This window comes from Rosa rugosa, chromosome 3 (genome assembly GCF_958449725.1).
Source record: "Rosa rugosa chromosome 3, drRosRugo1.1, whole genome shotgun sequence".
Lineage (NCBI taxonomy): Eukaryota > Viridiplantae > Streptophyta > Magnoliopsida > Rosales > Rosaceae > Rosa > Rosa rugosa.
Genome location: NC_084822.1, coordinates 16,214,833 through 16,239,444, shown reverse-complemented (window position 1 = coordinate 16,239,444; position 24,612 = coordinate 16,214,833). Strand labels below are relative to the sequence as shown.

At 38.0% G+C, this 24,612-nt stretch overlaps 1 protein-coding gene across 1 annotated transcript; it reads right to left on the bottom strand.

Annotated features, from left to right (window-relative positions):
* Window positions 1-18,423: 18,423 nt before the first annotated feature.
* On the bottom strand, window positions 18,424-19,574 carry LOC133738257 (glycine-rich RNA-binding protein-like). The gene is made up of 2 exons (XM_062165754.1): window positions 19,369-19,574; window positions 18,424-19,082 (listed from the first exon to the last, which is right to left on the bottom strand). The coding sequence occupies exons 1-2, from the start codon at window positions 19,480-19,482 to the stop codon at window positions 18,666-18,668; spliced, it is 531 nt and encodes a 176-aa protein (XP_062021738.1). The 5' UTR covers window positions 19,483-19,574; the 3' UTR covers window positions 18,424-18,665.
* Window positions 19,575-24,612: the final 5,038 nt, after the last annotated feature.

Here is a 24,612-nt window from a genome sequence, read left to right as displayed (position 1 = left end):
ACAAAGAAATTTCCAAGTTTGCAATAAAGTATCATTAGCCATTTCCATAACGGCTACTAGAATTTTTACATTTTGTTTTCTTACTTTGCTTTCTGCGAAAATGAAAGTAACAAAAAAAAAAATGATTGTGTTGTTGGTAAGTATTTAATTACTCGATAGCCATAAAAAGTTATTATTACAAAGCCGAAATTTTTCTATGATCACAGTCCAAAAATTCTTTGACATTAGGACAAAAATAATATTCTTCTCTTGGCCACAAATTCACTCAACAATGAGGTTGACCTTGTTCACTATTTCATTAACCACTCGGCTTGAGCCAAGGCTCAAAGAATTGGGGGGACTATGACTGTACCTATTTTTGAAAAATCAGCCTGTAAACTCTTGGGTAATAGATAAGGAAAATATGATGCTTTTATTGTTTGTATCTTAACAAAATTTTATTTTTACGAGATTTTATTAGGTATTAACTATTGGAGAAGAAATTTGAAGGGAAAGAAATAACTAACCATTTGTATTTCATAGTTGCGGATATAGGCAAACGCTTGAGTCAGGGTCGGAGGAGCGCTCTGGCGTAACAACTCATCCTTGGCATTCTCTTACTTGGCATCAAGACCAAATAAGAAAATGTGAACCTTCAACAACTATTTTCCTCCTAATAAACAAAAATATTAGGGGTCGGCAAAAACGACCAGAAAAAAGAAAAATCAACCAGAACTGGTATGGGTTTTCTTTAAAAAAGAATTACTTGCCAGTTTAATACGGTCTCGATTTCTAATTTTCAAATACCGAAATACTTGATTAACTTGAATCAATTAATGTTTTTTTTTTGGCTATATGGTCATTTGTTAATGGTGAAGTCCTATAACCGGACCTAACATGAGGTTCGTGAGTCGGTCGTCTCAGGCCAACTGTCTCGTCGGGCCTAATTTTTTTTTTGGAGGTATTTAAAAAAATTATTAAGTAAATAAAATGTATGTTTTTTACTAAACAATAATAGTGGTTTAGTTGGCAAGTTGCAGTCCTTTCTTTTATGTTACCCCAGCCTAAATACGAATCTCATTTTAACTTCTTTTTTTTCTTTTCTTTTTTTTTTGTAAACATTTTTTTCTTCATTTCTTTAAACAATGTAGGTCCATTTTTATTTTTCGCCACAAGCCTCAAAATCTCAAGTCCGGGCAGGAGTCCATATTCTTATGATATGCCTTTCCACCTTTTCTTCTGCAGTTCTTTCTTCTTCCTCATCTTCTTCCGCAACTCCAAGACAACTTCTTTCGAATTACATTGTCTCTCTTCCAAACAATAATTATTTGGTTTTCTCACTTTATTCTTCTCTTGCTCGTGCTCGTCTATGATTCTTTGCGAATAAATCGATCTATTCTAGATCGATAGATGGTTTTTAGTCTTTAAGGTTGATAAACTGATGTTGCTGAGAAGGATTGGTGATGTCACACCCTATCACGAAAATCTTTTTTTTTTTTTTTTTTGAGCAAGGATGTGAATAGCTCTTAGTTGTCAATGATAAGAAACACTTTAGCAAATAATAACGATATAGAAATAGGAATCATAGGTGACTTGGTTATGGAACATTTTATTACATCAGTCTATTCTTACAAAATAAAAGAAAGCAAGCTTATGAAATAAGTTTTATTGTACAAAGATAAGTTAGAATAGCAAGCTAATAGTTTATTTCTCCTGCTCCTAGATCCAAATTTCCAGAATTTAAGTAACAAGGGGTGTTAAAGTTAACAACTGTGTGAAAGCATGAAAGTCGAGAGCCTTCTCTCTCGACACTATTGCGGCGCCTCCTTAGGGTTGCTTCAAAGTAGACCTCCATCGCCTCCAGATTTCTCTTTGTCTCAGCAATCATGCCAGGCTGTAGATCGAACCATTCCTCGTTGCGATGACGATTGCACTGCGTGTTGCTTGGCAACTAGTGTAGGTTGGCTTGATCTTGGGCTTCGACCATGGCGGAATTGGATCCGAGATCTAGGAAGAGGGTTCCTGCTCTCGTGGATTGATAGGAGCATTTTAATGCGACATTTTAATTGTTATTTCCTCATATTTACTTAGTTATTTCCTTAAATAAATCCTTCTTCTTTAGGAAAGTTTCTATTTTTAGGAAGTTTCTATTTTTTTAGTAATTTTAGTAAAAGTTTCTATTTTTAGGTCCCAAGGAGCAAACGAAGCTGAAATAAGCTCAAAGGAAAAAGAAAAGCTAGGGAACGTTGGGAGAAGAGTCCTGGAGGCACTAGGAAACCACATAGCTTGAAGATGACACATGGAGGCCCAAGAATCTTCTGGATTAATTTGGATTTTCGGTAAATGGAGGAAGCCCGTTGGATTTAGGGTTTTGTGAATGTCAAAGAGGGATTTTTGGAAGAATAAATCCTTAATTGCCGTGAATTATCAAGAGAAGATCACAAAGACAACGTGAAAATCAAAGGATGATAAAAAAGATTACGTTGGAGAATATCAAGGGAGAATTTCAAGGAAGGGTGAAGTGTGTGCAACAAGATAAGGCTCAAAACAAGTCCAGATTCGTTCCTCAATTCCCTCAAGTTATGTTGGCCGAAATTAAGGAATTAAATATGCAGTATTAATGTGAAAATCAAGGTGAGACGTTGAAGATAAAGCCATGGAGAGATTTAAGGGAGAAAATGTCCAAAATGCGTCCAGATACATTGTCTAGGTTCATGCCTAGATATTTGGCCGAAATTTATGAATAAAATCAGAAATAATCCTTGAAAATTCGGCAACAATATATTATGGACTTATTTTGGAGCTTTTTGATTGGTTGGATGACACAACAGAGCTGACGTGGCGCTACGTGATTGGTCGAAGCTGTGTGGCATTATCAGATTAATTCCTTGGGAAATTAAAAGAAGGATCATGAAGCTTGGTCGTCCCCTTATATAAACCCCCTATGCTAGACGTTTTCAAACACACATTCTCATTCAGAACTTCTCCATAACATCATAAGCTCTCTCTCTCTCTCCATTCTTTAGTTACAAGTTCGGCGTCTTCAAGCAAGGAGAAGAAGAAGAAGAAGGAGCCGTGAAGATCTACCTCCATCATCCACCTTGAAGACTTGCTTCCAAGATTCAAGAGTCCAACGTTCAAGCTCTCCATCTCCATCTGCACTCATGGTGTAATTCGTTCTTTTTCCTTGTAACCTTTTTGGTTTCCTTGTTTGATTTCGTGTGAATTTGTTTCTAGTTAACAATAACGTTTAGGACAAAGTTTAAGCCCAATTTCTATGTTTAAATAAAGTTTTCGAATTCTATAATTGTGATTCTAAGTTGCTTATGTGAGTTTGTTTGATTGAATTTGCTTGACACAAAACTTTTATATGTTTATCTTATTTGGGTCGACACTTATAGGATTTTCATGTAATTGGTGCTAGATTTAGATAAACGATTCACCTAATACTTTTGTGAACCTAAATCACAAGTAGTAAAGGCTTTGGACAAAGGTCGAATTCAATTGAAGAGGATTGCAAATAGGTGAACTTATTCATACTAGGTTATGCACTTAAGTTGATAACCTTTCTCTATGCTTCTTGCGTTGAACATGTTTTGATTAGCTAGCTTTCTAGACTTTGATTGCATGTTTAATAGGATTGATCTAGGTGCTTTCACTTAGGTTAATTAGTAAAGGAAAGTAAAATATGGGAAATCATTTGCGTCGAATGTTTCACATGATCAACTTCTTTCTCATGACTTAGATGATCAATTATAGGGTTTGAATTGAGAAAGAAATTGATCATGTGAAACATTCGACGCAAATGATTTCCCATATTTTACTTTCCTATTTGATTACATGGAATTGGTTTTGATCTTTGTTTCTTACGTTTCATTCTTGTACATGTGTTTTTACATTTTTTTTATTTTTTTTATTTTAATTTTCAAAACTCTAATTCTTAAATCCCCCTTTTATTTCGTTATTTGTATATGTTTATTTTGTAAATTTATATTTTGTATTTTTTATTAATTCTTTATTTGCTTTTGCAATTACAGGTGTACCCTCAATCCCCGGCTAGAACGATCCCTACTTATTCTATACTAACAACTACATTTTGCAGGGTTAAATTGTGCGCTTACTTTTAGCGTATCAACAAAAATTGATACGCTAAAAGTAAGCGCGCAATTTAACCCTGAAAAATGTCATCGTTAGTATATGGTAAATAGGGATCATTCTAACCGGGGATTGAGGGTACACTTGTAATTGTAAAAATAAATAAAGAATTAAAAAAAGTATAAAGTAAAAATTTACAAAAATAAAATAAAGGATATATACAAAATAACAAAATAAGGGGGATTTTAACATTAGGGTTTCGAAAATTAAAATAAAGAAAATACGAAAACACATATACAAAAGTGGAACGTAAGAAACAAAGATCAAAACCAATTCCATGTAATCAAATTCGATTCAAACCCTATAATTGATCATCTAAGTCATGAGAAAGAAGTTGATCATGTGAAACATTTGAAGCAAATGATTCCCCATATTTTACTTTCCTTTACTAATTAATCTAAGTGAAAGCACCTAAATCAATTCTATTGAACATGGAATCATAGTCTAGAAAGCTAGCTACTCAATAACACATTCAATGCATGAAGAACAAAGAAAGGATATCAACTTAAGTGCACAACCTAGTATGAATAAGTTCACCTACTTGCAATCCCCTTCAATTGAATTCGACCTTTGTCCAAAGCCTTTACTACTTTTGATCAAGGTTCAAAAAACTATTAGGTGAATTGTTTACCTATATCTAGCAGCAATTACATGCAAATCCTATAAGTGTCGACCCAAATAAGATAAACATATAAAAGTTTTCTGTCAAGCAAATTCAATCGAACAGACTCACATAAGCAACTTAGAATCACAATCATATAATGCGAAAACTTTATTTAAACATAGAAATTGGGCTTAAACTTTGCCCTAAATGTTATTGTTAACTAGAAACAAATCCACACGAAATCAAACAAGGAGACCAAAAAGGTTACAAGGAAAAAGAACGAATTACACCATGAGTGCAGATGGAGATGGAGAGCTTGAACGTTGGACTCTTGAATCTTGAATCTTGGAAGCAAGTCTTCAAGGTGGATGATGGAGGTAGATCTTCATGGCTCCTTCTTCTTCTTCCTCTCCTTGCTTGAAGACGTCGAACTTGTAACTAGAGAATGGAGAGAGAGAGAGAGCTTATGATGTTATGGAGAAGTTCTGAATGAGAATGTGTGTTTGAAAACATCTAGCATAGGGGGTTTATATAGGGGGACGGCCAAGCTTCATGATCCTTCTTTTAATTTCCCAAGGAATTAATCTGATAATGCCACACAGCTTCGACCAATCACGTAGCGCCACATCAGCTCTGTTGTGTCATCCAACCAATCAAAAAGTTCCAAAATAAGTCCATAATATATTGTTGCCGAATTTCCAAGGATTATTTCTGATTTTATTCATAAATTTCAGCCAAATATCTAGGCATGAACCTAGACAATGTATCTGGACGCATTTTAGACCTTTTCTCCCTTAAATCTCTCCATGGCACTCACCTTGATTTTCTCTTGATTTTCACATTAATACTGCATATTTTAATTCCTTAATTTCGGCCAACATATCTTGAGGAAATTGAGGAACGAATCTGGACTTGTTTTGAGCCTTATCTTGTTGCACACACTTCACCCTTCCTTGAAATTCTCCAACGTAATCTTTTTTATCATCCTTTGATTTTCACGTTGCCTTTGTGATCTTCTCTTGATAATTCACAGCAATTAAGGATTTATTCTTCCAAAAATCCCTCTTTGACATTCACAAAACCCTAAATCCAATGGGCTTCCTCCATTTGCCGAAAATCCAAATTAATCCAGAAGATTCTTGGGCCTCCATGTGTCATCTTCAAGCTATGTGGTTTCCTAGTGCCTCCAGGACTCTTCTCCCAACGTTCCCTAGCTTTTCTTTCTCCTTTGAGCTTATTTCAGCTTCGTTTGCTCCTTGGGACCTAAAAATAGAAACTTCATAAAAATAGAAACTTTCCTAAAAAAGAAGGATTTATTTAAGGAAATAACTAAGTAAATATGAGGAAATAACAATTAAAACGTTGCATTAAAATGCTCCTATCATGGATGGCTTTGATAGAGCCGGACTCAATAGCTTTTGTCAATCTGGATCCGACCAGATTCAACGGTCAAAGACATGAGAGGGGGCGTCTCTATGGTGCCATTGACTCTGCAGTTGCAGCAGGAAGCTATGGTGATGGTGCACTGAAAGCTTCTCAATGCGGTAGCCTTAGCGGCGTCTGGTGGCGATGCAGCAGTGCCTGGTGGCGGCATAACCCAGAAGCAAGATTGCACGACATTGTTTGGTCGCTAAGGGCGTCAAGCTTGCTTGGGCCTTTTGGGCTTACTTACTCCTTTTGGGGCTGGGATGAATTCTTTGGGCCTTCTCTTGGGTCTCAGATAAGTAGGTCGGCCTTCTTGGGCTAGGTTTTATTTAAGTTTTATTTACTTTGCCTATAAACTATGTCTTACCTTTTCAAAAGTTATAGACTCGCTTTTAAATAAGTGAGCGATAAGTTCAAATATAGTTGGTCTATCCTATGTACCATTGTGGTTCCTCCACGAAGTCTTGTTCTGTCCATTGTTATGTGACAACGGATGGGTATGTAATGGCCTTCTTGGCATGCATTTTCTATATCAATGAAATTATCATTAGTTCAAAAAAAAATTCCAGAATTTAAGTTCTAACCCTCAAGAGTACCATATGCACAATTTCATAAAAGGGGTGTGCTCAAAGCTCAGTAAAGCAAACGTCATACATATAATTTAGGGTTAATGCTCATACACCCCAGATTCCTGAGAATACTTCTCATACACCCCAGTGTCTTATTTTTGTTCCTCTTTACACAACTCTTTCTCTTTTCCATTCTCACTAACCCATCTTATCAGAATTCTTACCAGTAGTACCCTTCTCTGATATCTCTGTCAGTTGTTGGTTTTCTTTAAAATCTGTTTTCTATTGTTTTGTTGAAACGTGGTGGGCCCATACGAATTATATTTGTTTGAATATATACAGCTGTTGCATTCATCCTCCATTTCAAAGGTAAACAGTACACGTTACTATTCAGAATTTCGATTGTTGACAGACTTGAGTTAAATGCTATCTGTAAAAACACTAGCAAGGAATTGAATCAAGAAAGAGAAAAATTGAGAAAATTGAAAGACTATAGAGAACGTCTTCCTAGGGAAACTCCCAATTACTGGGATATCCTCTATAGACTGCAAATAAGAATTTATAAACTAGAACAAGATATTGATAATCTTTTATATGTTCTAGAAGAGGAACAAAAACCTCTTGATTATTTGAGCATTGGTTAGATCCGCAAATCACTGGTATCAGAGCTTGTAAAATAGCTCAGCAGGGGAATCCCCAATGGGGACAATGTCTGATTTAATAATAGAGAGACTGAATTCTCTATTAAAATCTTCTGATGAAAAATATCAGATCCTGCAGAAAGAAATATCTAGATGTCAAGATCATCTAGACAAAATCCCTGTTATAATCCACCAATTAGAAAAATTGGAAAACAAACTGGATTATATCAAAGATCTTCTAAAAACGGAAGAAGAAAAGCTAACAAGTGTTAGTAGAAAAATCAATGAACAGCAAAAAACGCTGGATTCTATGAAAAATATACTGAAGGACAAGAAAGTGCCTACAGTAAAAACAAAGAAGGCAGCTAATGGGTTCAAACCATTAGAAAGACCAGAAAAGAATCCTGTTCCAAACATGATTTTTCTGGATCCCTCAACTAGTTCTACTAGTATTCGGTATGAAAAGCCGAAAGAAACTCGAGATGTCAATATGATGAGCATCTTCGGAAAAAAGAAAGGAGTACAACTCCTAAATGCTGAAGAATTTGAATACAATGAAATCGAGCATGAGGTAAAAAACGCCTCAATTCCAAAGCTAGATTTCAAACAAATTTACAAAAGGGGAACGTTTGACCTGATGGATAGCCATCATTTCAAATTACTTGAATTTACAACCCCCTCTACAACAGGAGAAACTGATCTACTTCTGATCACTCCTGCTGAAGTTGCCAGAGCAAAAGAAAAAAATTATCAATTTATGCATATTGGAGCAGTCCAAGTAGGCATAAAACTTTTAGCTCGAGAAGGCATAAACTGTTCAGTTCTATGTGTCTTACAAGACAATAGACTAACAGATTTTCAAGCTAGTCTTTTGGGAACCCTTGAAGCATCTCTGTGCAACCAAGTGGCATATTTCAACTGCTTCCCCAACTTCTCAACCAGCTTGAAAGATGCAGCTCACTGTCTAAGACTGAGAGTCAAGACAGATGGCATATCTATGAAAAATGATATGCAAGAATTGGCAATAGTATATCGGATATACTATAAACTGATGAGTACTACAATAGAGCCAAAGACAAGGATATCAAACATCCCTGGTCTTACTACTGGATTCCTCACCAGTCAGAAGAACCATTCACAACAGATCCACAAGGTTACTTGGAATGAAGTAACTTTTCCTATTGAATGGAAATTATCTGGTCCGAAGCTACCAGCAGAAAGTGCAAAAGCTAAAATTTATGAAAGTAGAAAGACTGGAGAAATCAGTCTAAATTTTGAAAATCACAGAAAAAGTGATGTCTGTCCTGAGAATATCAGGATAAACAAAACTCTTCTCAGAAGAAGCTATAGCACTAGAGAAGCTAGTACTAGTGGTACGAAACCCACTATTGAAGAGCCAATTACTAAAGAAGAATTAGAAGCTGATCTCAACAGACCAGTTAATATGCTTAGAGCACAAAAGCTCTATGATCTCTATCAAGAAGCAGAATTTTGTGAAAATCCTGAAAGATTAGAAAAACTAATCGAAGAAATGAAAAACTTCAATCCAGGAAAGGAAAGAAAACTCCTTCCCTACCAGGATGTTGAAATGGAAGACGGAGATAGCTCCAAAACTTTCATCACTAGAGAAAAGGGAAAAGTGAAACTCCCTATACAGAAGGCCCCTACGGGCAAAAATGGAGAAAGAAATTCTCAAAGGTTTGTCCCAGAGGACAAAATACCCAGAGTACCAATTTCCAACTATGGTATCTGGCTAGATTTAGATAAAGCTCTAGACAAGAGAAAAACTCTTGACCAATGGGTAGACAGCCTGATGATGGCATCTGCTCTCACCCTTGGAAAATTTGAAGCTCCTGATCTTCAGATGTACTTTGAAACTACTCTCACAGGAGTAGCCAAGAAGTATTACTATTCGTTCAAAGAAACAGCCAGAGGAAAAGAATGGCTGGAAGAAATCAAAACTTCAAAATCTCCTTATGATTTTGCAGCACCACTGTATGATCAATCCTGTGGAGATCTTGCAAATATGAGTGAAAAGGCTAGAGAAACGGCCAAATCAAATATCTATGCTCTCAAAATTTGTGACATGAGATATTTTGAAGAATACTTGAATGAATTTCAAGAATATTACTGTACAATTGGTGAACTAGAAAATACTGATCTAGTCAACCTGTTGCACAGGAAACTCCCTGAACCATAGAGAACAGCTGTGCGAGAAAGCATAGCAGAAAAACCAATTGAAAGATTTTCAGTTGGAGGAATTGCCGACAGAATCCGGCAACTATTGAAGGAACAATGCAAAGCCAATCTTAGAGCTAAGATGGCCAAGAAACAACTCAAAGGAGTTGAAAATTTCTGTTACGGAATACTGGATATGCCAACCAACTGGGGATGTCATGAATCCAAGTTTTACAGAAAAAAGAAAGAAAAATATTACTCTAAAAAATTCAAAAAGAGTAAGCAAAGAAAGAATTGGAAATTCAAGAAAAGTTCCAATTACAAGAAACAACAGGATGAAGATCCAAAAAAGAAATTCTTCAAGAAAAAGAAGAATACTCATCAAAATAAAAACCCAAGCAAGAAAGCTTGCAGATGTTGGTTATGTAAAGCTGAAGGGCACTATGCCAACGAATGCCCGGAAAAGGGTAAAAGATCTACTAAGGCTCTCTTTGAAGAATATGAGCAAATAGTAGAAATAGCAAATATGAAAGGCTACGAAATAGCCTATTCTGATGATGAAGAAGACGACAGGTAAGTTTACTCCGCCTGGTCCGAAGAAGAAGATTCATCTAAGTCTGAGACAGATTCTGAAGTAGAGTACTTCGAATCCAGACAAATAAATGTTTTGAAAATCAAAAACTGGGAAGAAAGCAAGACAGAATCCTTAATGTCTTCTTATCAGGTGAACCCTGGTACATTCGTTTGTGACTACTGCTTATGTCACGAAAAGAATGGTCTCCCTATGTTTTGTGAAGAGTCAAAAAAGACTTATCACAAAGAATGCTTCATAGCTGAAGCAAGAAGAAAAACCAAGAATGGTCTTGTCAGCCAACTGGTTGAACAAGAATATGAAGAATATTTCTCTGAACAAAAAGAGAAAGAAGTAGAAACTTTGTTCCAAGAAATTATAGAACCATCTTCCTCAAAAATAAAGGAAGAAATCATCGAAGAAGAAAAAACCGATGAAAATTTAAATTTTGAACTGGTTGAACCACCAGAAATTGTTCCGGCAGAATGTAAACCATTCATTCCAAAGGAACAAGCTCAAGAAAATGAGCTTCAGCAATCAAAAGTCGTCTCTACGAGTAGATACAGCAACTACATAGAGATTGGACTAAAATTTCCTGATCACAAAAAATATCATCTACATGACTTTGTAGATAATAGATCAGGATTTACAGTTGCAAAAAGATTTGCAATTCCAGAAAAACTCTGGAAAGAAGAAAAGAAAACAGCTACTGGTGTTACTTTTGATGGAAGCCATCTCACCATGAATAAAGTAGCAAAAAATGTTCAGATCACCATTGGTGGAGGAACATTTACCATCCATAACGTCTGGCAATCTGAAGGCCAGGGCGCAGATTTCTTTTTGGGTAATGATTTCATTCTCCAACAAAGATTTATTCAGGATGAAGAAGCAATAGGCTTCAGAAAAGGAGAACGGGTGTTCTGGGCTGATAGGCTTATTCAGGCCAAAAGTATTGTAGGTCCAAACTTTACTACCCAATATCAGAGATCGCAACAGAATAGTGGTGATCTTACCCCCTACAAATCCAAATTTGAACCCATACTCCAAATCAAGCAACAAGAAGAACTACTTGTTGAAGAATCTTCTGAAGAAGAAGAAGAAAAAAAAACTAGTGAAGAAGAAGAAGCTAGTTTCATTCATGAGCATAACCTCAAGCACTTTCAGAATAAGCTTGAGTCTCAGAAAATTCCCACTCTTGAAAAAATCAAGAAACTACTCGAGAAAAACATCGATGTAGACCCTCAGAAGTTTTGGGAAAAAGACCCAGTGGTCTGTGAATTAAGATTGCATGACATGAATGCCATCTGTCATGTCAAAGCCATTCCTCAGTACAAAGAGGAAGACCAAAAAGAATTCAGAAAAGATATTGAAGATCTCCTGAACAAGAGATTAATTCAACCTTCCACTAGCCCTCATCATGCTCCAGCATTCTACGTGAGAAATCATGCAGAAAATCTAAGAGGAAAAGCTAGAATGGTGATTGACTACAGAGATGTCAACAAAAAGACTGTCAAAGACGGTTACCAAATTGCTCAAGTAAGAGTATTAATCAACCAGCTCAGAGGAGCCAAGGTCTTTTCGAAATTCGATGCAAAGTCGGGTTTCTGGCAGGTCAAAATGCATCATGAGAGTGTACCTCTCAATGCATTTGGAACACCACAAGGACATTACGAATGGTTAGTAATGCCTTTTGGTCTAAAGCAAGCTCCCTCAATCTTCCAGAGAAAAATGGATAATATCTTCAAGCAGGTCGCGGAGTTCTGCGTCGTCTACATAGATGACATCCTTGTCTTCTCCAAAAACAGAGAAGAACACATGAAACACCTCTATGAGGTTGTAAAGCTGATAGTTCAGCATGGAATTATCCTAGGAGAAAAGAAAATCTTCTTTATCCTTGATGAAGTTGATTTCCTAGGAATAAATATAAAAAATGGGGTAATAAAACTCCAACCTCATATCCTTGAGAAGATCTGGAAATTTCCGGATAGAATCCCTGATGCTAAGAGTCTAGAGAGATTCCTTGGTGTCATAAATTATGGGAGAGATTTCATTCCCAAGATCTCAGGGTTAACAACAATGTTATCTCCTAAAACGAGTTCCAAAAGAAAATGGAACTTCACAGAAGATGATGAAAAAACTGTGAAGCAGATAAAAAATCTCTGCAAAAACCTCCCTCCTCTTCAACAACCAGAAGAGAATGATGAGATTATCCTCCAGACAGATGCGAGTGATAATTACTGGTCCGGTGTGGTTCTGGCGAAAGCGCCTGGAACTAACATTGAAAAGATCTGTAAATTTTGTAGTGGCAAGTTCAGCCCTGCAGAACTGAATTATCCCACAGGGGAAAAAGAAATTTTGGCTGTAAAGAAAACAATTTTAAATTCTCCAGCTTTTCTGGGAAAACCCTTTACTGTTCGCACCGATTGTGCCAGAGTAAAGAACTTCAAAAATTTCAAACTTGATAAAGCTGCTGATAGAGGAAGGTTAGCTAACTGGCAATTATTTCTTAACCAATATGATTATGTTGTTGAATTAATTGCAGGAAACAAAAACTATCTTCCAGACACCTTGACAAGAGAATTAGCCATGTTCAACAGAAGAGATGACGACGAAGGTCGCAATCCTAGAAGCAGAAGGCCTGGGAAAGAACATGAAGACACAGAGGATCCCAAAGAAAAAATCCTCAAAAGATTCCTGCTAGGTCCAAAAGGACCAGCCACAACTGATCAATCCCAGGGTAAAGGATTGACTAGCCCGTCTCAAACGGCAGACGGTAAAGGCTCATCAAGACCGTTGACGGCTGTTGCTTTGCCAAAAAGCAAACCTACTCCAACTGGAGTAATTAATGTTTTTAACTATGAACTTCGAACTTTTGACACTCCTGTGTTCAGAACTGGCAAGAGACTCGCTTACCATCAGAAGGCAATTCTGGATAATCTTTTATTTGCCTTCCAAGAAAGAAGCAGTGGTCTAATGTTCCCAGCCCTCTTTGCCTTAGCTGAAGAACTTTATGAAAATGGCAGGCCACAGTTCGAAGAACTACAGCAGAGTGCTGTCAAGAAAGAAAAAATTAACTTCCTTGAAAGCCCAGAAAGTGCTAGGATCCCTATCATGGCACTCACTGAAGCAGACTGGCATAAATTCCACCATCTAATAGGAAGGCACAATTCAGAAGACCTAGTTCCTCCAACCCTCTTCATCATAGCGGGACCATATGTTGGAAGATACGTGGTAAATGTTCAAAGTGAACATCCTCAAGAACACAAGCTTTGGCTTGTTGAAAATGGTTTTGTCCATAATCTGTGGACCAAAACTAATGATGATCTAAAAGGTTTGCCGCCCATCATCGACAATACAGTCAAGAATGTTAGAAAAACAGACTGTACGCTTCGTCTGAAGTTTAGATCCACTCCTCCAGAATGGATCCAGCAAGCAAATGGTGAGGTTGAATATATTGCTCCATATCACTATGTGAGAATTATTCCAAGACAATATCTGCAACCTGCCTGTGTTGGGTATAATGGCCAACCAAACTCTAGCATCCCATGGATGAAGGCCATGGCTCTGGAATACATGAAAAAGATCATCTCTGAAGACCTCAGCAATACCTTCCTGGCAGCAGGAGAGAAGATTATTATCACTGCTTACGATCATCCTGACGTAGTCAGCAGTGACCTATTCCTATCTCTCACCAGAAAAGAGATAGACTCAACAATGGCATGCATGCAGTGGGTGGACAAACTTGAAAACGACAACCATTACAAGATGTATGTCGACACAGACGTAGAAGACAATGCTACAACAGTTAGAATGGCCCAAGCAGACAACAACTCATTTGTCTTTGGCCACCACTCAGAGACTGATGACAACATGTAGCAGCTGGTGAAAGAAAAAGGCACCAAAACAAAAAAGCAACTGTTCCCTTTTTCAAAAAGATACTTTTGCTTTTCAGAAAAGAAGAAGGTGAAAAACATTTCACCCAAATGCTTTTGCTTTTCCCTGTCCGACCTCCATCATCAGGAGCACTCAGAAAAGCAGAAGATCACGGAGTAGTCCTGTATATTTTTGTGTTTTGAATTCAAGTTTGAAGTCCGCTCTCTATATAAGGAGCTTTAGTTTCATTTGTAAGGCATTCGAAAACGGAAACATCAATCTGATATTCGAAAAGAGCCATAGTAGAGTGCTTCCATTCCTATCTAGAAGTGAAGTAGTGTGCTTCAGTACAAGTAAGTACCTGTTCTCATTCTTATGGATAGCTAAACAGCTTTTGCTGTTTACCTGAGAATGAGGCTCTGAATGTTTAACATGTATATTATTTGAATAAATGAATTCATGTGGTTACTCATCCACCTCTTCAACAAGTATCGTTGTCATAATATAGTTATCTTTACCTTTGTCATTAAATAGTTATCTTCATCTTTAGGTCACTATCTAAATGTCTGCATCTTGTAGAAATCTTAGGTTCTGATGGTACTATTTAACCGAAAAAAACCAGTTTTAAATCCAAAACTAAGACAAGCAGCAGTGATTCCGCCTGTTAAAGTATCCGTTCGGCAAGAGGCCGTTAGGAGAAAAACTTGGGCATGTTGAAGGCTAGTTTTGTTTTGTTTTGTCGTTTAAAATGAATTTTTTTTAGTCAAAGGGTATTAGCAAAACCACAGGTTAATATAGGATACAATTTGCATTTAGATAAAGACTTATCCCTGTTAGTCCTTTCTTAAAAGAAACAGTGTAATACAAAAGTGTTGGGTAGTTGGGAAAAATACTGGTGCTTTTTGGGTATACGGGAAAAACCCCTATAATTTAATGATTGTGTAAAATATAAAATGACTCCTTAATCTCCAGTTGTTAGTACTCTTGCACTAATCTCGGTCATCAGTATCATCTTGCCAAATATAAGATCATTTTATCAATAATAATTGAAGGAGCTTCTCTCCCCAAATGTATATACAATAGGCCGACATTGCTAGTCTCTTACTAGTATTAGACTCAACTATACAACTTTTTTCATTCTTTCTTCAAACTATGATCATATAAAAACAATGTAGTGATGAACCGAGCATATATTTCACACATCATAGGTGATGAATCGATGTTTATGAGTTAGAGTTGCGATAGATGGTGGTAAATCTAGTAGATCTATTTTGAATCAATCGAAATTGATTTTGTTTCCCAATAATGACATCTCAGTCCCAAATTGAAACTGACATGAATCACATCTTGGTTCTGTTTCCGTCGGTCTCACAATCTGAAAATCATCAACTCGACTCGAAGAAAACTAAATTATCCGGTCTTGTCCCTGTCCCACTTATTTTCGGCAACAACCCGGACAATGCCCGGCCCTACAAAACATCATCAGCATTCTACATTGTTGAGGCGCGTTTGACCAATCTCCTACCACCAGAGGCAGACATACGTTGTCCACTTTGTGTCATCTAAACGCCTTTGCGTGCAACTCATGTATTTGGGAAAAATTGAACTCAACGATGATTAACTAGACAACATCATCAGTCATTGACCTGTAGAGGATAGACATAACAACACCATTAGCATTCTTCTACTTCAAATACTCATCATCTTCTTCTTCTGGAGCTAAAGTAGTACTGTTCACATAGCCCATCAAGGTAATTGGTGCCATTTTAATTTCTCACCATTTAAATTTGGTACCACCATATCCACCAAATGAATCATGGTTGAGAAAAAAACTCAGCCTTTTAGATATCGGATGCATCCACAACGTACGTTTATTCTCGTCGGAATCTATGAGCAGGTATCATCATTTTATCCCATTGAGATAGGTATCAAACCTCAATTGCAGCAGAATCAAATAATCAGAAAGACTATGAATAGCTTTGTTTAATTGATAGCGACTGGTTGTTTGATGAATAGCAAGCGGTAGTTTGACATGTGGCGATAATTGTATTAGGTAATAATAGCAAAGCAAACGATCTCAAACCTTAATTTTGGGTTTGAGTCAGGGATCAATCCTCTGAGTATAAAGCATAATGAATCAAACCTCGAAATGAGGTTATAATGATCAGAGAACAGAGGGTCAAAGTCCCAAATGATTTTTGCTCTAATACCAAGTTATATAAAATGAGAACAACTGTAATATGGGAGAATTGATTTTCAGTATTTTATTCATTTCAACTTAAAGACTTTAATACAAAGATGGTAAGTATTAAACCTGATAAATCCTAACAAAGACTTATTAAACTATGTGGGGGTGGTCAATAACTTTTGGACCTACAGTTATGACAGATGACCCAACAATAAATGTGGTAATGATTAATCATCGTAATATAATGTAAATTGTACTAATTCTAATGTTTTTTTTTTTTTAGACGACAGTTTAACTCTCTACCCCCACCTCACCTTGATGTCAGTGAGATTTAAACTCATGAACTCTACGATATTAGTTAGGCTAGTTAACCAATAGACCACAGCTCACTGACATTTCTAATGTTTGTTTTAGCATCATTCGGTTTAAAGAGCCGCACATCCTCATCCATTACTCGTTTATGGTGGGTCGTCAGCAAATTAGTCACTCACTTCAAGTATTGTTCGAATGAGATCTTGCATCTGGTCGTGTTCTGGTTATTTTTACATATGCACTTGTGCATCTTCTGATAACTCACAACGTCGGGAACTGGGAACTTGTCTTTAAGGTAAAAATTAAAAAAATAAAATAAAACAATAAGCTGCTACACAGTATTGACGACAAAGGGCTCAATATTGTAACTGGGATTAGAGCTCAACATCGAATAATCGTTGTTGCGCTCTCAAGGAGACTAGGTCACAACTGGCTTCGCTTCGTCACTATTGTTTCACCTTAGCGATTTGACAAAGTTGATTTGTAGTTTTTTCAATTGAAAAAAAAATAAGTTGATTTGTAGTTGAGTTGGAGGAGGTGACGTTGTATTTGGACCAACCAATCAGGAATGAGTAGGGTTTTTCCTTGAAGACTGTCGTAAACATATGTCGTATGTTCCTAGTTTGAAACCTTACTTTTACAATAATTGCACAAATGACCCTCCAAAAATCAAAGTATAAAATTAAGTGAAGAAAGCATACGTTTGTAAGCGAATTTGGGTAATGCCTATTGCCATGTCCTGTTCACATTTCTAAGAGAAATTGTTATGTGAACCATAAGAGGCATAACGGGCGGCATCCAAGTGAAGTTCAAGAGCACAAACAAGCGTAAATATGAATGTCCATCTTTTTTCTTTTAATCCTAGATGTGAAATACCTTATACCATCTTAGTACTTTTAAGGCTGGTTACTACGTCTAGTCTTTGGCACTGACGATCTATACAAAAAGCCTTTGGAATGATCACATAAAATAAAATCACATCGGTTGGTGAAAAAATACTACCACTTGTTCGCTACACAACAGAATTGAAGCACAACTAGGGCACTTGGCTCAGATTTCCCCAGCAGATGTCTATAGAATACGATAAAAACCTTGGGAATTCAAATTTCAATATCATATATTTGTATTCAATTAGAACTCCAAGTCCTCTGCTGCCCAATAATACAGATCTTGTATATCAGATCCTATCCAGAGCGATGCCTCGCTTTGAAATTTCAGAGCGAGATTAGGGTTTAGGATCACTTTTCGGTCGCATATCCACATCTTGACCGTTCAGTTTTTAGGTACTAATGTATAGATCACCTCTGCAAAATTTCAGCCAAATTGATGGTCGTTAAGGCATTGATAACTGCCATAAAGCTAGTACGGTTCAGGTTGGACAGATTCAGTTCGTCCATTGGTTTAAGCGAGTTAGATACTTAATGACAGATCCAACAACCAAGCCAAATTATAATCAATTCCCGATTTCCATCCCCATCCGAGATTTTCTAATATTTATGCGACCAGAACCTAATAGCACGGCTGGAAACGGCACAACGTCCATAATAGAAAAATCCATCAAAGAATGGATATTCAATCCAAGATACGCCATTGTAATGGACGCCATTGTAGCTTACGAGGGACCCATGGCATATCGGAGATTGTGTAGCCCGGAAGAGCTGATAATATTACACTAATCGATCTCCGAAAATAGCCAAACGGATATGGAGCTAGAGAATGGAGATCTGAGGCGGCTAATCCTGATCTCCTCATTCATCCTTTGTAACCCTAATTTACAGCCTAAAGCTTTTTGTGCTGTGACTTCTGGAAATAGAGTAAAGATGAAGTCGGCTATATTAGGATTGGATTTGATTTTGTATTGGATTGGATTTACAGTCGAACATTGAATAATTCAAGGCAAGAAACAAAACAAAGAAAATAACAGAAACTTTGCAAACGAAGAGTCTATACTTCATTTCTCAAACACCATTTTTTCTTAGGACTGAGTACATGAAAAATAACATAGAGTGACCATTTTTCATAGATCAAAATTAGAGAACAGAACAGAACCGAACCAAGAGAACACACAAGCCATCACCACCATAACCAAAGAGATCCAGATCCCGCTAACCCTAAACATAACGCAGAACAACTAAACCAGTCCCAGAGCCACTAACAAACCCTAACAGATCTAACTCCTCCAGCTGCCGCCGTCAGATCCACGGTCCCGGCCGCCACCTCCGTAGCCACCACCACCACCGCTTCCATAGCTTCCACCACCACGGCTGTATCCACCGCCTCCACCCTCACGACGGCCACCACCGCCATAACCTCCACCGCCACTTCCGTAGCCACCGCCTCCGCCTTCACGACGGCCGCCGTAACCGCCACCGCCACTTCCGTAGCCACCGCCTCCCCGGCTGCCACCGTATCCACCACCGCCGCCACCGCCACCGCTTCCGCGGGACTGAGCCTCGTTGACGGTGATGTTACGGCCGTCAAGGTCCTGGCCGTTCATGCCTTCGATCGCGTCCCTCATGGCCTTCTCGTTGCTGAAGGTGACGAATCCGAATCCCCTTGACCTTCCGGTCTCGCGGTCGTTGATGATCTGAAAACAAACAAACCAAAATCGAATCAGATCTGAGCATAAACACAAACCAGAATAACAAAAACAGGTCAAAAACAAAAACAAAAAGAATAATAAAAGGAACCGATCGATCTTCAATCTAGCAAGATGAAGATGAACGTACCCGATTTTGGGATAGTAAAACACAAGAATCATAGTGACATATAGTAACAGAGAGACTAGTATCATAGATCAAGTAACATAGAAACACAGATCACAGAGATGAGAGAACAGATCCGATCCATCCCGGTCTCTGCGACAAACGGACCTTCGATTCGATGATCTCGCCAAAAGGAGCAAAGGCCCTTTCAAGGGCCTCGTTGTCGGTGGCCCAGGCGAGCCCTCCGACGAAGCAACGGAACTCGATCTCGGCAGAGGCCATAGCGAGAAAAACGAAAACCCTAAAGAAAGGATAAAGACTCAAACTTTGAGGAAGAGAGTGAGAAACTGAGAGAGCACGAAGGACTGGGATCCCCAAACCCTGCTTATATAGGGGGCTGAGCCATCACCCCGCTCCCAACTAGGGTTAGTTTTGGGCCCTTTTGCGGTGCGAGCTAACCAGGGTTTAAAATATCCGATGGGCCTTCGTTTTGGTTTAGGGTTTTGATGACACGTCAGTCTGGTTAAAGTTGTGGGGGGGGGAGAGAGAGAGAAAAAAAAAAAGGAAATGATTAGGTGGGGCCCAATGATCACGTGATTTGTGCTAGGATATTTAGAACCTCGAAAATATCTAAGAGAAGGAAGGACGGTTTTGCCCCGGATGGTTTCAGAGAATTCCCTGCGTGGCCCTCACGGGCATCGCCGACTCGGGAGGTTGAAATCGTTTGTAGTGGATAATACCGAAACGATATTTTAAAGGGATGGTGACATTATTGTACGACTGAAAAGTTTAAAGATATTCGGTGATAGGTTCAGACTAATGAATGGTCGCCACGTGGCCAAGTAAACAAGCAGAGGTGGGATGGGACTCATGGTAATCATGGTACAAATTTCATTTTCTTTTCTTTTCTCTTTTGAGAAACCAATAGTCATGAAAATCGACTGAAAATTTGTAGAAAATTAAACCTTTTTTTTTTTTTTTTGTTAAACCTCAGAGAAATGAGAAAACACGATGCATGAAGAATCAACGAGGAAATGAAGCTTGATGGGGAAACACAAGTTGACAGGACCCGATCCAGATTTCACCCTGAAATCCGAGGTGGCCCTGCGGGGCCCACCTTAGAAGAAATTCTTCCAAAAATTTGGCAGAACTTCCCCTAAAATGGACTACCCAAAACCTGTAGAAAAGAAATCTACACTTCTAAGTCATTCATCCTTATTCTCCTGGAGCCACCCTGCTCCCCAAATCACAACATCGTCCAATTCACATAACACAAAACACAACTTGAATAACATTAATCCCACAGGTAATCAGAGCAATTCTAATAGAAAGGTAAATAAGGAAAACCTAATTCAAAGGCAAACACGGAAGCCATACAGTTGACTATGCCTCAACTCCATGTACGCCCGACCTCAACTAAATTTGCCTGCAATCCTCTACACTTTTCTTAGCTATTTCCTTTAAAAAGTCAGTTTTAACTTTGTTTTCTTTTTAGGTAGTTCGTGAAGTAGTTCAAGAGAAATAGGAGCTTAAAGGGAGAAACGAAGCCATGGATCATGAAGTACTGATGCAGAGGACTAAGTTTGATCAACCATTTGGCCATAAATTACAAGGGAAGTCCACAGAAATCATTGTGCAAAACAGTTGCTGCAAAGCAGAAAACTGCAGTTTCAGAATCAGCTTTCTGGGAACGGTTTTGAGGAGCAATTCTTGCATCATTCCAGCTTCACATTTGAAGAAAGGACCAGCGATCCTTGAATACATGATGTTATACTTCAAGTACAGCTAAAGAACTGGTCATAATCGTCAACGAGGCAGTAGGAAACCAAGCACAAACTAGGCTTCCCGATAAGGCAGAAACTGTCAGCTTTTCACGAAGCTTTTTGGGAGATCTTTTCCGGCGATTTTCTTGGAGTTTTTCCAGAAGGTTATTGATCATTCTATATTATATGATGTCATAGAGCACGTGGGAGTCAAGAACCATCCAGAAACTTGTCAAGACGAAGTCGTTCCTTGTCCAAGAAGGAAGCTTCAGAGTCAGAAATAGAATCCTAGTCAAAACAGGGCATTTTGGCAGAATTCTTCTTTGGACGGATTTCCAGGGCATTTTTGGAAGGTTGTTGCTGCTGCAAATATGAAGGAGAGTCCTAGAATGATTCCTCAAGATTTTGGGAAGATTATTAAGGCTTGAAAATCATTTAATTATGCACCAAGTAGAGTAATCCTCAAGCAACTAGGGGAGGCTTTCAAAGCAGAATTGGAAAAGGAAACTTGGGGGTGCTCCACATATATATAGAGAAGCAGAACACGTTGCAAAGGACGACCCTACAGCGCCATCTTCTGCTCCCAAACCCTAGCACACAAAGTCTAAAATTCCCAAGTCTTCAAGAAGAAAAACCGTGCAATCCATCTTCCACCTTCCATCAAGCTTCGCCGTGAACTATCTTGAAGAAGTGCCTGCGTCCAAGGCTGCCTAAAAGTGAATTCGTGGCTCTCATACTCTCCCTTTTACGGTTTTTATCATCTTGTAATCTAATACTCATGATTTTATTTGTTGAATTTAAGACGATGTGTGGCTAGTTAATTTTTGTTAGGGGCAAGGTTTGAAGCCCCAATTATGTAGAACATATGTTTGTTTAAATTTAGTTTCTTGATCTTTGGTGTGGATTGGTTGTTTATCTCTGATTGATTGAAAACTTTTGCATGTGTATGTTTTATGGTCGCGAACATAGGATTTATGCATGTAATTGGAGCTAGGTTTAGAAAATAATTCACCTAATCGTCTTGTTTTCTAATCTACAAGTATGCAAGGCTTTGGACAAAATCTGATGTCTTAAACAATTGGAAGAGCATGCTAGGTAGGCGTTCCACACTAGACTGCAACTCTATAATCAATCGTTTCCATGAGATCTTAATGCTTCAAATATGTTGACACTATATGTGTTGTTGATAGGATAGCGTTCTATACCTTGATTGCATGTTTGATAGGCTTAGCTATTGTGCGTTCACGTAGACTAAGTAATTAGGGAAACATTAATAAGGGACATGATCTGCTCCGACTTGTTTCTTGGTTGATTTCTGTTCACACCTTAGTAATTGAAACTAGGTTAACTTAACATTGTTCGAAAATAATTGGTGGTGGATTTCCGAGTCTCTAACGTTTTCTCCATCTTGTTTTTCTAAACTTAAATTCGATATTGCTTTCTTTGTTTTCCTTTTATTTTTGTAAAACCTAAAAACCCCCAAACATTTATTTTTCTTTTCTTTCTCTATTTTCGTTGCTTCTTCTCTCTTTCCCCTTTTCTGCGTTTTCTCTTCTTTAGGTTAGTTTCTTTGTTTGTTTGATTTGTGTTCTTTGTTAGTTTAGCTTAGTTTATTTTTATTTGTGATTAATTGGTTACCCTCAATCTCTGGCATCGAACGATCATTGCTTACTCTATATTGCTAACGACTACATCTTGCAGGGTTAAGTTGAGCGCTTGTTTTTAGCGTATCATCCCACAGGTAATCAGAGCAATTCTAATAGAAAGGTAAATAAGGAAAACCTAATTCAAAGGCAAACACGGAAGCCATACAGTTGACTATGCCTCAACTCCATGTACGCCCGACCTCAACTAAATTTGCCTGCAAATTGGGCATGAGAAACCGAAGGGCCCAGGGGAAAGTAGACGAAAACGTTAGCGTGAGTGGACAAAAATAAACAATTTAAGAGAAAAAGGATTTCATACTTTCCCCATTTATTTCATTAAAAACCGATGCATGCAACAATTAGAAAACACATTTAGATTTAAATCCAAGAATTTCAAAACAGTAAACCGACTAGCCTCGCTAGTCACAATATTCGAAAAATATATTGTAAAATCGAAATCTCGGTTCTCAAGAAGATAAGACCAGCCCCACTGGCTATAAAGAAAATCAGACTAGCCCCGCTAGTCAAGCAACGATAAAATATGGGGAAGAAGTTTCACCATACGAAAAAAGGGAGCCTCCCAGACTCGGGTCGGAGTGTCCCACACTCTGGAGCATCCCATGCTCTGCTCTTACTCACCCACAAACACATAGTAAGCAGGGAGGAGTACTAATAGGCTAGCTAGCAATAAATATGACGACCCAGGTATGGCGGGTAAAAATCATACGAAAAATCGAACATCAGTAAGGCTTCCCCATAAGTCCCGCGAATAAAGAAAACACGGGTACGATTACCAACCGTACCCAGAAATTTTCGTAGAAAGTCACATAAATCTACAGCGTGTCCCACACGCTAAAAGAATAATTAGATCATCAACAAGGCATTCCCAATGCCAAAACCGAAAGTCGATAAATAAATAGGAAAATAAATTCATCGAAATCCCATTTCGAAAATCTTTCCAAAAATCTCAAATCAACGAATAGAGAATATATATTTAATTCCGGAAATTACCTCGGAAAATGATTCGTCGAAAATCAACATAAATTATAAATTCGAATCCGAGCATAACAAATTAATACCCGAAATTCATAACCGAAATAAATCATAATTACTTCATGAAAATCATTATTGAAAACAAATCCACGAGATAAACCGAAATTAAATTCCGGAATCAATTCATATGCTCGAAAAGTAATATGTTAATTAAATAAAGCATTAATTCAAGAAAATAAACGCATGCATCAATATTTAAAACAAAAGTCCACTCACAGTACTATTGGGCGACCACGCAAACGAGTTCCTTCATCTAGCCGTAGCTCGCAACATTGCCCTGTACACAATTATATTTCCGTAAACTGCAATCCGATAAAATAAATACGAACCTAAACGAAACCCGAAAATCCCTATCTCCATTACTTCTCAAATTCAACCCAAATCTCTTCCACAACACCAATTCCTCAATTTACATATTCCACAATGAAAACGAGGGAAATCCGACGGCCGGATTTCCAACAATTCAATCACAAAACTTCAAACTTCGGAAATTCACAAATAATTCCAAACTCCAAAATTCACCAAACTTCACATACAAGCTCTGCAACAATCATACAATTTAATGGGCTAAAAACTGAAATTAAAACACTGCCCTACATGCCTCCACGCGCCACCAACAGTGGCAGCGCGTGGGCCCCACGCGCCACAGGCAACCACCTCCGATGGCCACCAAAATTTGGCAGCACCATCTACTCAACAGACCCAACATTTTTCACAACTACAACAAGTTCCAATTTTACCTTTAAGAGCTTGGATTAAGCCGATGAAGAAAACCCAGAAATCAAGCTTCGGACCCTAGGGTGTTCTTCCTCGATTCGGCCTCCACGAAGCAAATCGGAGCAAGAGGCCTTAGGGGAAATGCTCGCCGGCTCGAGGCGCTCCCTTCGATCCAAATTTGGTGATCGGAGACAGCCGGAAACGGTGGAATCGCCGGAAAAACCGAAATCGCA